This window comes from Pan paniscus, chromosome 9, assembly GCF_029289425.2.
Source record: "Pan paniscus chromosome 9, NHGRI_mPanPan1-v2.0_pri, whole genome shotgun sequence".
Classification (NCBI taxonomy): Eukaryota; Metazoa; Chordata; class Mammalia; order Primates; family Hominidae; genus Pan; species Pan paniscus.
In genome coordinates, this window is record NC_073258.2 from 35,924,084 (window position 1) to 35,937,770 (window position 13,687).

Consider the following 13,687-nt stretch of genomic DNA (forward strand, 5'->3'; position numbering starts at 1 on the left):
CAGGCCAACTCTAGAGGCCAGGGTGTTTGGACAGCCTCCAAATTGTCACCCTAGCCTTCACGGCAAGGCTGCACACATGGCCTCTAGTCTCCTACCCCTCTTCCTGGCAGGAGGCTGGCTCTGACAGGAGGTTGTGCCACAATTTAAGGACCAAGCTATTCTGGGAAGCCCAGAACAGTCTTTCCTTTATTATTCATCTCAATTAACCATTGTGTTGGTCTGGACTTGGGGGTGCAGGCATTCCCATCTCCCTTTCAAAAAAGTTTCTAAAAAATGCAGACCAGCCTTTATTCTTGTTTTCCCAGGTAAATGTGGTCCTATGTACTTGCAGAGTAAGAATTAAAAAAAATAAACCTGAGAGGTAGTTTAGTGGAATAGGGAGTACAGAGGCCTGGAAGATGAGGGAGCTGGGTTTAAGCCCCATCAACCGGCATCAACTAGCCATGCTACCTTGGGCAAAATAACCGTAGCTAACACTTAGTGACCACTTACTGTTGTGCGTTCTCATGTTATCCTGACAGTAACACTTACAGGGTATGTCTGTCAGAATTTTCTGTCCACAAGCAACAGAAGCTTACACTGAGAATTTATTGGAGGGCTTTGAGACAGCTCATGTAATTGAAAGCTCTTAAGAACTAGGTTTAGAAGGTGCAGAGACCAGGGCAACTTCAGGGATCCAGGTAGCAGGAAGGAATTGGTGGCCTCTTTGGTATGGCCACTGTGGTGGTAGACACTGTCTACCTTGTTTGCTGAGTCTTCTGGCTTTCTTCCACTCTTCCTGCTCTTGGACATCAGACTCCAGGTTCTTCAGCCTTTGGAATCTAGGACTTGCACCAGTGGGTTGCCAGGGGCTCTTGGGCCTTTGGCCACAGACTGAAGGCTGGCTGCACTGTCAGCTTCCCCAGTTTTGAGGTTTTTGAACTCAGGCTGAGCCACTACTGGCTTCTCTCTAACCCAGCTTGCAGACGGCCTATTGTGCGACTTCGCCTTCTAATTGTGGGAGCCAGTTCTCCCTAATAACCTCCCTTTCATATATACATATATCCTACTAGTTCTGTCCCTCTGGAGAACCCTAATACATGAATTATAACTCTAAGTTTCAGTTCTGGCCATAGCATTATGTCACACCAACACCAGCATCAATATTTTAGGTTGCCTAATTAATGTATCTGTAAACCTACAGCCAGCTTGGGTGGGGCTATTGAGAGTCAGCACCAGCATTGATCATATATAGGATCAACCTACTGGGGTTGGCCACGTTGTATGTAGCTGCGAATAGCAAGGAGGAGAACAGCAACATCCCTAGGGAAACCGATCACAGAAAGGCAGCTCACTACCCCACAGTAAAAAGAACCTTGAGTTTCCCAGTTCAGTCCCCTGCTGGGTGCATGCTACCCCCCTCCTCTCCCAGAGGCTCTGGACCTACACAGCTGCTGAAAAAGAGAAAATGTCCTTACCTACAATGAACCATCACAGGCACCCACCTAGAAATTAAGGTACTGTGGTCATTTATCTTATCCCAGAATAATAGGAGTGTGTATAAACAGGAAGCTTTAGTTTAGATAAATAAGATTATCCATTACAAAAATTTTATATTGAATAACCTGTAAGTAATTTGAAAAAGAGACTTCTGGCTAGTTTTCACTTATGTCCAAGTCAGTGGGGGTAAATGCATTGTGATTCACCGTAGGTTTTAGACTCTCACAGCCTTAACAACCTTGTAAATCCATAACTAGCATCTTCCTATCTGGCAGACCCTTTACAAATGCATTATCTCAAGCCTCACAACAATTCTTTGAGGTAGACATAGAAAGTGAAAGTTCAGAAAGGGTTTAAAAAAAAAAAAAAAAAAACTTGTCCAGAGACATAGCCAATTAGTGGAAGAGGGTTTGAACCCAGGTTCCTAACTACAAAATCCACGGATTTAACTGCTGCTCTCCTGAAATGAAATATCTACAAGAAGTAGCAGGCATTGAGAAACAGACGGGAAGATAGAGTTTTGAAATGATTTTCTGTTTACAGGAAGGCCTAACTACGTCCTGTTCACCTCATGCTATTGGGTAACTTTCCAGTAAAAAACAATTGCACTTTGTTTTCTTTTCCAAAAAGAGGCAGAAACTGATTTCTTCAAAGTAAAAAGGCACCAGGGACCCATTCTAGACTTTCCAAAGCTAGGCACATATTAAAGAGAGTATACAAAATAGGCAGAGAAGTAGACTTGCTGACCTGAGGAGCTGAGTGGGAAGCATGGACTTGCCAACTTACCTAAGTGACCTTGAGCGATCCAGCTAACTTTGCATAGTTTCCTCTTGTGTAAAGTGAGGTGCAAGTACAGATGAAAATGATATAAAACATAGAGCTTAGAATCCTGTACCAGAAAGCTGCCCTCATCACAATGAATGTCAGTCAGTACTAGCTCCAGCCAGCTGCTCAGCCCATCAAGAATCCCTCAGGGGGATCTGTTAGCATTAGTTCAGATCTGTTGGCAGCAACAGAAACTAATGCGAGCTAGTAGACTTTGAACACTGCTAAAGAACTTACCAAGAGAACTCAGATGTATAAAAGTGGTTAATTCTGTCAAGAGGCCCAAAGTCTTGGGCAGGCTCTTATTTTTTCAGGACACACATAAGACATGGGGGCTAACTGCAAGGACACAAGAAAAATATACCCATACCTTGAAGCCCCCAGTACATTCAAGACCAAGTTTGGCAAATAGATTAGCATCTTTCAGGAAATACCATGAGCTCCACTTATCTACTCATCAGGTGTTCCTTGCACCCCTAGCTCATCCCCCCAAGGGGACAATCCAATGGGCTTATCACCACCCAATACTGAACACTATGACAGTTCCTGTAAATCCAGATGAGTGGAGGGCACAGGGTATTGGCTCTCGAGCAGAGAGCCAGTAGGCATGACTGGTGTTCGATTCCTAACTCCCCTGCTCCCTGGTTTCATTTGGAACCAACTGAGACAGACACATGAATCCCTCTTCGTTGATCAGGGTCAGTTGGAGGATGTAGCTGTCGGCCTGGTAGCCAGGTGGGCTTGCTAATCCTGCACCTCTACCTTAAGCTTACCCAGCGTGAGGCCAGGTTAGAGTCACAGGCCTTGGCAGCAGGCAGAGAGCCTTTACTGTCATAGTGAAGAGCTTGCCAAGGACAGGACTGATTCTTCCTCCAGCCTCACCTATCGGGGCAGTCATTGTTCTGCTGTCAGGAGGAGAGGGGCCAGAAGGGTCACACTGAAGAAATGTGACATGAGGGTGGAGGTTCCTGTCCAGCATTCTTCACTCTCTATTTAACCTAGGCTGACTCACTGCACTTGGCACTAATTTTCTATTGCCACAGCCCTCTCCAGCCAGGAGGGCCTGGAGTACCTGGGGTGCTGTTTGCCTAGTACTATAAATGTCTTTACATTACAGTATTGCCTTTGGGTCCAGGCACTCAACCTTGTCTATGGCATGAGTCACAGCAACTTTCTGCAGAAAGCAACCCCAAAGTTTAAGGCCATTTATATGACCCTTGTTGATTTGGACAGCTTAACAGCCCCATCTCCCCATTTAGTGGCACTCAGATTCTGCTTTAGAGGACTACCTTCTTCCCAGTGTAGTCTGGCCAAAAACTGGGTACATGACACAAGATAGCAGTAAGCCAATCTCACCCTAGAATCTCAATCCTGAGAGAGGCTTCCAAAACTGTCAACTCCTGGCTTTCTGGAGTGCGGCTGAATTCCCCACCCCCTCGCCCCCAAAATGTTCCCAGAAATTCATTTTCTGCTTAAATTCATCAAAATTGTTTCTCATTCCTTAGAACTCACATGAAATGAGCTTCTTTGCTCAGCCAGTGGCTGTGGGCATGGTCAGTACTTCCTCAGGCCAAAAAAAAAAAAAAAAAAAAAACCTATTGATGTAAGGAAAGACACTGAGCTAACAGAGAACACAGAGCACCAAGGTAATGCTAAGTTTTGATAAGCAAGTTTCTATTTTCCTATGTTCAGGGAATGGCATCAACAGAAGAAAGCTGGCACTGCTCAGGATGTCTTCTTTCAGTTGCTACCGTTAAGCATACTGCATATCCTTTTCGGCCATAACCACATTCACCCACTTGTTATATTTCATTTTCAGAAAGGCATCATTCATTGCACTCGGTTTGTCCAACAGAGTATAATCAAGGGTTTTTTTCCAACATTAATCAAGAAATTCCTCCATCTGCAAAAGTCAGCCTATGCCATTAAATACAGCCAAGATCATAAAATACAAATGTCATTAGGTCTACTGAATCTTGAGATTCATTCACTAGAATACACAGGGAAAAGGAAAAAGTTTGCCCTTGTGAAAGGTGTGTATCATTTTTTAGAAGAGCTTCTGAAAGCCTCAAACATCTGTGACTGTGCTAAGAGCCGTTACAAAGGTATTTTATACAATCTATGCTGAGTCAGCTAGGAGTTAGCAGGAGGCTGGATGCAGATGGTAAAACATACCCCTGCAGATCTGTTGTTATTAAGGATGACCTTTGGAAGTCTCAAACTGTAACCACAAAGGGTGTCCCCATTGCATTCATACTATATACACACATACCTGAACTGCCTTTCTACCAGTAACATTTAAAATAAGCACACTTAATACTGCCAGTCACATGTAGTAGAGTGTTCACTCTGTAACTGTGTGTGGCAAAGCCAAGATATCCTACCATTCCAATTAAAAAAAGGCAAGGAAATAGCTTTAACACACCATTGATGTATGCTATTACACTTTTCCAGTGGAAGATAACAAAGCCCATATAAAATTTAAAGACAGAGGAAAAACTCGATTTTCAGCCACTTGTACCTCTCTAAGTTTTCATGCCCTGCTATCTGGAACACTTCCCCACTTCCCTGCCAGAAGTCCTCTAGCTCTGCATTAAGGATCTTGTTGTCCCTGACTGACACCCACATATGGAACATTTGGCATGCCTCCATGGCAACACGAGAACCCTGAAGTTTATGGAAGCGTTCCATGTGAGAGAGGATGCTCATATACTCCTGCCCCACCCTCCAAAGATGTACTAATGATGCTAACTGACTACATCCAAGGAGCCAGAGGAAAAATAATCTGAGGGCTGCAGAGAACCCACTCAAGCTGTCACTGCAAAGCTGGTCTTCCCAAGAGCAAAGGAGGAAGCATGCAATCTAGTTCAAGTCACACCTACTTCACTCTTAGACTTCTTCCTTCAAGTGGGGCTTCCCTGCAAACAGGACTGGTCTTCAAAGTCTCCCAGAGCCCCTCTATCTTAGCCAGGTTGCTCAAGCTAATTTTATTCTTTCCCAACAGGATCCATTTGGAAAATATCAAGCCTTTAGAATGTGGCAGCAAGAGAAAGCGGACTACGCAGGAACGGGGAGTTTGGGAGAAGCTCTCCTGGTGTTGACTTAGGGATGAAGGCTCCAGGCTGCTGCCAGAAATGGAGTCACCAGCAGAAGAACTGTTTTCTCTGATAAGGATGTCCCACCATTTTCAAGCTGTTCGTTACCACCATTTTCAAGCTGTTCGTTAAAGTTACACAGGTCCTTCTTGCAGCAGTAGTACGTTAGCTCATTTTCCCTCAAGCGGGTTGTGAGGTCCTTGAAATTGCAATGCTCAAGCTTCCAACACTTGTTATACACTTGTAACCCTGTGGGGAGACACACACAAGGGTAAGAAAGTAAGTGGGAAGAGTTCTGTATCTGCTTTTGAATCCTCAATTCTATTTCGTATGTATCCTGTGCAAGTAGAGACATCTAGGCAAGATGCTCATCCCAGGTGGGTTGTAAAGGAGAACAATTAAGTAAATAATGATACACCTCTAAATAGAGCTCTTATAGAAAACCAAGGTCTCATCAGAGCCAGTATAGTTATGGGGGTGGGACGGAGGAGGAACAGGCATTTATACTGTTAAGAGGGAAATTTGGTAATATCTGCCAAGATTTTAAACACATGCCCCCTTTGATCCAGCAATTCCACTTTTAGAATTTACGCTATGAAGTTACTTGGGGATTTTTTCCTTTTCTTCTTTCTTTTTTTTTTTAGAGAGATAAGGTCTCACTTTCTTGCCCGGTCGTCTGGTCTTGAACTCCTGGGCTCAAGTGGTCCTCCTGCTTCAGCCTCCCAAAGTGATAGAATTATAGGGGTGAGCCACCATGCCCAGCCAAAGCTATGTATAAGATATATGCTCAAGAATGGTCAGAATAAAACCTGAAAAACCCAGTCCATTAATTTTTAAAAAGTGTTAAAGAAATTACAATAGAATTCCTTACAATGCAAGTTCCATGCAGATAAGAAATGACATGGGCCTTCAAGTGCTAACATGGAAGGAGCTTGATTTAAAAAAAAAAATGAGAAAAATAGGTAAACTGGACTCCATCAAAATTTAAAACTTTTGTGCTTCAAAGGACATTATCAAAAAATAAAAAGATAACTCACAGAAAGGGAGAAAATGTTTGCAAATCACATGTAAACCACCAGGTGCGGTGGCTCACACCTGTAATCCCAACACTTTGGGAGGCCGAGATGGGAGAATTGTTTGAGGCGGGAAGTTTCAGACCAGCCTGGTCAACATGGCAAGACCCCCTCTCTATTTCTTTTTTAAAGTCATGTGTAAGAGCATAGTATCCAGGATATAGAAAACATTCTTAAACTCTACAATAAAAAGACTAACCCAATTAAAATATGGACTATGAGGCCAGTGTGATGGCTCACACCTGTAATCCCAGCACTTTAGGAGGCTGAAGTGAGAGGATTGCCTGCGGCCAGCCTGGGCAACATAGTGATATCCCAACTCTACAAAAATAAAAAATAAAAAAATTAGCCAGGCAGGGTGTTGCGCCTTTAGTCTTAGCTACTTGGGAGGCTGAGGCAGGAGGATCACTCGGACTCAGGACTTTAAGGCTGCAGTGAGCTATGATTGTACTGCTGCATTCCAGCCTAGGCAACAAAGCAAGACCCTGCCTCTTTAAAAAAAAATGGGCAAAGGATTTGAATAAACATTTCTCCAAAGAAGATTCTCAAATGGCCAATAAGTACATGAAAAGATGCTTGATATCATTAGTCATTAGGAACATGCAAATGAAAATCACAGTGAGATACCATTTTATACTCACTAGGATGGCTAAGATAAAGAAAATGGTAAATAGCAAATGTTGCAAGGAAGTGGAAAAAATTGGAACCCTCAAACATTGCTGGTGGGAATGTAAAATGGTATAGATACTCTGGACAAATTTGGCATTTCTGCAAAAAGTTAAAGATAGAGTTATCCATTTGACTGAGCAATTCCACTCACAAGTGTATATACTTCTGCCATTCTCTGGAAGGATTCCCAAGTAATTTAATACTGTTATCATCATGGAAGAATACACTTCGTTTATGTTTTTATTGAGTTTTTCAAATTTGCCACATGGACAATTTTTAAAATATTTGAAACTTCATTTTAAAAATCATTTGATTATTCAGTAATACAGGAAAAGTTTCTACAAGGACATGCCATCATGGTCTCATTTTTGGAAAAATAGCCTTGGGCACACAGGAAAATAAAGGCCAGATGTATACACTCCAAGTATCTTATCGTAGTTTGAATTGAAAACTACGTTCACACACAAGTTTCCACATGAATGTTCATGGCACTATGATTCAAAATTGCTAAAAAGTGGAAACAACCCATATGTCCATTACTGGTGAATGGATAAACAAAATGTGGTATATCCACACAATAGAATACTATGTGGCCACAACAGAATGAAGTACTGATACATGCCACAGCATGAGTGAACCTTGGAAACATTATGTTTAGTGAAAAAAAAGCTAGTCGCAAAGTGCCACAATACTGTATGATTCCTTGCATATGAAGTGCCCAGGAGAGCCAAATCTATGAAGACAGAAAGTAGATCAGTCACTGCTGGGGCATGTGGGAGGGAGGAATGAGGACTGACTGCTGACAGGTTTCTTTTCAAGGTGACAGAAAGATCCCGGAATTAGACAGTTGCGGTAAGTCATACAACCTTGTAAATATACTAAGAGCCACTGAATTATACACTTTAAAATGTAAATGTTCTGGTCTGTGAATTATATCTCAATAAAAACCCTAGATGCAGAACAGTGTATAGAATGTGACCCATTTGTGGAAATAAAGCACATATACATTGAGGTAAGTGCATTTATTTTTCTCTGGAAAGATTCCCAAGTAATTTAATAGTGTTATCATCATGGAAGAATACACTTCGTTTATGTTTCTATTGAGTTTTTTTAATTTGCCACATGGATGATTTATTTTTAAAATATTTGAAACTTCATTTTAAAAATCATTAGATTATTCAGTAATACTGGAAAAGTTTCTACAAAAAACACGCCATCATGGTCCCATTTTTGGAAAAATAGCCTTGGGCACACAGGAAAATAAAGGCCAGAAGTATATACTCCAAGTATCTTATCACAGTTTTTTTAATATTCAGAAAAAGCATGTTAGGTGAAAAATGTATTAGTTGAGAGAGTGGTATTATGGTAGATTTTCTTCTCCAAAAATAACTGAGTGCCTGTGTGCTAGATACTGGGGTATAAGAAGGTATTTGTCCTTGCCCTGAAATTGGTTTCTTATCTTCTGTGCTGGAAAGAAAAAAACGCAGATGCATACTTCCTTATTTCAGGCTTGTAGCTAATTTACCCAATTCCATGCAGAGCTTGGAACACAACACTTCTCAGTTTATAACTGCAGGCGTAACTGTCCTGTCCTCCTCCTCTGAGGGGATGGGTATCTGGATTGGAATTTAATGAAGTTTAGTCAAGTGGCAGACTCCACATAGAGTATTCCAGAAATGGCTCTAGTTGCTGAAGTCTTAACTAAATAACTGGAAGCTTCTAATATTGTACTAGAGGCTGCTGGTGATTCAGACAAGTTACTGCTTTGTAACAGTAATTAGGCATTGGAACTTGAAAAGCTTTAAAGCTACCAGAATTTTAATTAGGGAAGTCTAGAAGCTTGGGGAGAACAGACAGTAATTTATGAATAATTGCTACCAATTAATCATTTACTATGTGTCGTGCAGCGTACCAAAGTGCTTTACTTGAATTATCATATTCAAACAACAGCCTTAACAATGGTAATCTTCTCACCAAAGCCAGCCTCGGAATTATCCACATAAAAGTGGATTATATCAGAATCCCTGGAGTGTTACAGGTTTTCTCCTCCCCACTCTTTTTGAAGACTTTGGCTCAAGTCTGTCTAAAGTCAACAGTCTTCAGCTGTCCTAGGCACCCTTAAATGTGGCCCTTGTTCAGAACGTCATTACAGCAATGACCACTTGACACTGTCATCAGAGGCTCCTTCAAGACTAAGTACATTTAACCTTGCTTACACTTCCATGGTTTATACTGCTAGGATGCCAGTAAATATTGGTTGAATTAGCAGCCAACCCGTCTCTCTTCTAGACTTACTTTGTATAGCATCATCATATCTGTCGCTGTGCAAACGTCATAGCGTGTAGTTACACAAACTTACATGGAATAGCCTAGTACACACTCAGGCTATGTGGTATGTCCTATTGCTCTTAGGCTACAAACCTGTACAGCAAGTTACTATACTGAATACTGTAGGCAACTGTAATGCAGTGGTAAATATTTGTGTATCTGACCATATCTAAACATAGAAAAAGTACAGTAAAAATACGATACAAAAGATTTTAAAAATGGTACACCTGTACAGGGCACTTACCGTGAATGGAGCTTGTGAGACTGGAAGTCAGTGAATGAGTGGTGGGCGAATGTGAAGGCCTAGGACATTGCTGTACACTACTGTAGATGTTTTAAATATTGTACATTTAGTCCACACTACGCTTATTTTAAAAAATCAACCCTAGTTTACTGCCACTTTACTTTAGAAATTTTTTAATTGTAAATGTTTTTACCTTTGTAATAAAACAGGGTAAAACACAAACATGTTATACAGTGGCACAAACATATTTTCTTTCTATTCTTATTTTATAAGCTTTTTTATTTTAAAAAAATTTTACTTTAAAAACTTTTCTTGTTTTTGTTAAAAATGAAGACACAAGCACACACATTAGCCTAGTCCTACATAGGGTCTGGATCATCAGTATCACTGTTTTCCACCTCTTCATCTTGTCCCACTGGAAGGTCTTAGGGGTAAGAATACTCATGGGGCTGTCCTGTCCTAGGAGAGCAATGCCTTCTTCTGGAATACTCTCTGAAAGACCTGCCTGCTGAGGCTGTTTTTTTTTTTTTTTTTTCTTTTGTAGAGACAGTCTTGTTCTGTCACCCAGGCTAGAGTGCAATGGCACGACCTTGGCTCACTGCAACCTCCGCCTCCTGGGTTCAAGCAATTCTTCTGCCTCAGCCTCCCGAGAGGCTGTTTTATAGTTAATTTTTTTAGTAAGTAGAAGGAGCACATGCTAATATGATAAAAAATATAGTAAATACACAAACCAGTAACACATTTATTATAAAATATTATATACTGTACATAATTATCAAAATATCAAGTATTATATATTGTGTTATATTTTAGTTTTGTAAGAAACTACCAAACTGTCATCCACAGTAGCTATACTGGTTTGCATTCCCACTAGGAATGAATCAAAGTACCTGCTGCCACTGGGCGTGGTAGCTCAGGCCTGTAATCCCAGCACTTTGGGAGGCTGAGGCAGGCAGATCACTTGAGGCCAGGAGTTTGAGATGAGCCTGGGCAAAATAGTGAAACCCTGTCTCTACTAAAAATACAAAAATTAGCTGGGCATGGTGGCTTATGCCTGTAATCCCAATTACTCAGGAGGCTGAGGCATGAGAATCACTTGAACCCTGGAGGCAGAGGTTGCAGTGAGCCAAGATTGCACCACTGCCCTCTAGCCTAGGTGACAGAGCAAGACCTTGTCTCAAAAAAGAAAAAAAAAAAAAAAAAAAAAACAAAGTTCCCATTGTTCCACATCCTCACCAGCATCTGGAGTTGTCAGAGTTTTGGAGTTTGGCCATTTTAATAGGTGTGTCTCATTTTTGTTTACATTAACCATTTATAAGAAATTTTGGGATTTAAGAGCTGGAAAAAGATCTTGGCTTTGACCTCCTTTCCTCTCCTCCCTACCTCTGCTGTCCAACACATACATTTCATAAATGAAAAACAGAGGTGGAGAGAGCTAGCTGGTGGCAGGACAGAAGTCAGAGCTCTAATTGCTGCTGTAATATTCATTCAACACATAGTAATTGCCCTTATCGTCTCATTTGGAAACTATACTTAGTTTAATTATACTTAGTAGTGAGGAGTCCAAGAGACACAGTTGATCAAGCTAAAGAGCCAAGTCTTCTGTGCTCGTACATAATGACCATGTTCTCTCTAGGGGCCTTACTACGCTTCCTACATTAACAGTGAATGAATATGGTCTTCCAGTGGGGGCAGAGGGACTGGTCCCCTACAGAATCAAGAGCTCTGAATGGAAGGTTTGGAGTTTTAGCTGCAATCCAGCTAAATTATATCAAAATTATCAAATCCAGCTAAATATATCAAAATTATCAGATGCCCCTGTTTTTTTAGACAGGGTAACTATAATTTGTCTTTAGTTATTGAGGGATTTCTCCTTTCTGGGGAAGTTAATCATCTTTATCTCAGGTTTTTCTGAACATGTGGGTGTCCCAAGACTTTTGAGTTTACCTGACATGTTCACCATTTCTTGATGTTGACACTGGGGGGAGCTGGTGTAGAAGGCCTAAGAGTACAAATAACCTTGTGGAGTGTTTTTATTATTAATCTCTTAGAAATCTAAGCCTGAGGGTTTTACCTTGGACACTAAGAACATTCTGAAACTGCCATTCCTCGCTGGCATCATTTGCACACATCGACTCTATCTAGAACCATACCCCAGCAAGAACAGAGGGCATGTCTTTGCTGGTTTCTTTCCTCTGTCTACCACTTCCTAAACTCTATTTTAACAGGGTTGATGGAGGTGAATATTCTGCAGTCTAACAAATTTGGAAAATGCAGACTGGACAGGACTTGTGCATGTTAGCATTGCCCACTCCCACATTCATGAGCACCTTGCTCTGAGGCTACCGAGCCCTGGCACCTTCTGTTGCCCCTCCCAGGCACACCCTTCCCTTCTTAGCCCTCTTACCTCCTACTTGTCCTTTGAGCTCAGCTTGAGTCTCCTCAGGACTCTGAATATACCAGATACCCCATGGAATGAGACAGAGGCATATATAATGACATTTAGGACAGCCAAACAGGCCTTTGTCATAATTTTAATTGTATGTGTCCTTTCTTTATCTTTGCATCCCTAGCTCCTAACCCTATGCTGGGCACACAGTAGGTTCTCCAAGGTCTGGGAGGCAGCACAGGGCTGCTGTGAAAGAGCACAAGCTTTGGAATCAGATGGACTTCCATGTTCAATTCCTGAGTCGGTTACTTAACCATAATTTCTTGCTTAATCTGAGCCTCCATTTCCACATTTATCAAATGGAAATAAAAGATCACCCTTAGAAGTAAGTGCAAAACATTAAATTTAAAATGTATGAAGAAAGTGCTTAGCCCAATACACACCTGATGCTAATAAATGGTAGCTATTACTTGATGCAAGCCTAATGAGGATTACAGTGGCACAGTTTTTTTCCCAGGCACTTATTACCCCATTACATTTAGGAGACAGACAGGGGAGGCTCTTACCAGCTTTGGTAATGAGACACGCATCAAAATCAGATGAACAATTGACGGCTGTTTTGCAGTCAGCAGTTGGGTTAGGACAGTTGTAGCACTGCAGGCTATGACCTAGAATCAGGAAGAAAGTCAGGATCTCTTAAAGCAGCACTGACTTGTCCCCTGGCAGCCCACCATCTCCATTAATATGGGCCCAAAGTCAGCAACTTGTGGTATACTTCCACTCCCGCACAAATGTATAGCAGTTATATCTTTCCAAATTCAAACTACAGTTCCAGCAACATTTTTTGGACCCTGATGCAAGCACAAAGGAAATATCCACATTTGAAAATCCATCTAACTGTGCAATTGAGAAGCTTCCTCCTAACCTGCAACTGGAAGGAGATTAGTCTGCAATGTAATGATGTGTTAAGAAGAAATTACCGAGAAACAAACAGAATTCTGTAAGTGTCTTCCAAGCAATGAATATGCCCAATTAAATCACATCCTCGTGGGCTGATGATCAGTGTCTGGCAATACCTATCTGCATGAAAATACATTTTCAAAATGAAATATGTAAAATGTCATCACAGATTAGTTATTAATAGATGAACATCGCAATTGATTTGATGCGAGGGAACACTAATTTTGAACCCCAATTAAGCAAATGGTTATCCCCCTAAAAAGAATTCTATTCCCCTCATTAGTAGATGTATATTATTATGCTGGACTCAATAATTATGTTGTGAATTTTGTCAATAAAAAAATCTGTGGAAATTTTGTTTCTTCTCTTATTATTGAGGTAAGTCTCACAATACCCTTGATTTTGCCTCTTGGCCTGCAAAGCTTAAAATATTTACTATCTGGGCCAGGCGCAGTGGCTCACGCCTGTAATCCCAGCACTTAGGGAAGCCGAGGAGGGTGGATCACCTGAGGTCAGGAGTTTAGACACCAGCCTGGCCAACATAGCGAAACCCCATCTCTACTAAAAATACAAAAATTAGCCAGGCATGGTGGTGCACACCTATAATCCCAGCTACTTGGGAGGC

The 13,687-nt window shown here is 41.4% G+C and overlaps 1 protein-coding gene across 2 annotated transcripts in view; it reads right to left on the reverse strand.

Moving 5' to 3' along the window:
- Window positions 1-569: 569 nt before the first annotated feature.
- The window catches only part of CD59 (CD59 molecule (CD59 blood group)), a 36,773-nt gene continuing 23,655 nt past the window's right edge, over window positions 570-13,687 (reverse strand). For both annotated transcript variants that reach the window (XM_008955860.5, XM_055094268.2), the window contains exons 3-4: window positions 12,669-12,770; window positions 570-5,648 (exon numbers count right to left, since the gene is read on the reverse strand). In XM_008955860.5, the coding sequence (XP_008954108.4) occupies window positions 5,407-5,648; window positions 12,669-12,770 (344 nt within the window). In that variant the 3' untranslated portion in view covers window positions 570-5,406. The remainder of the gene's footprint in view (window positions 5,649-12,668; window positions 12,771-13,687) is intronic.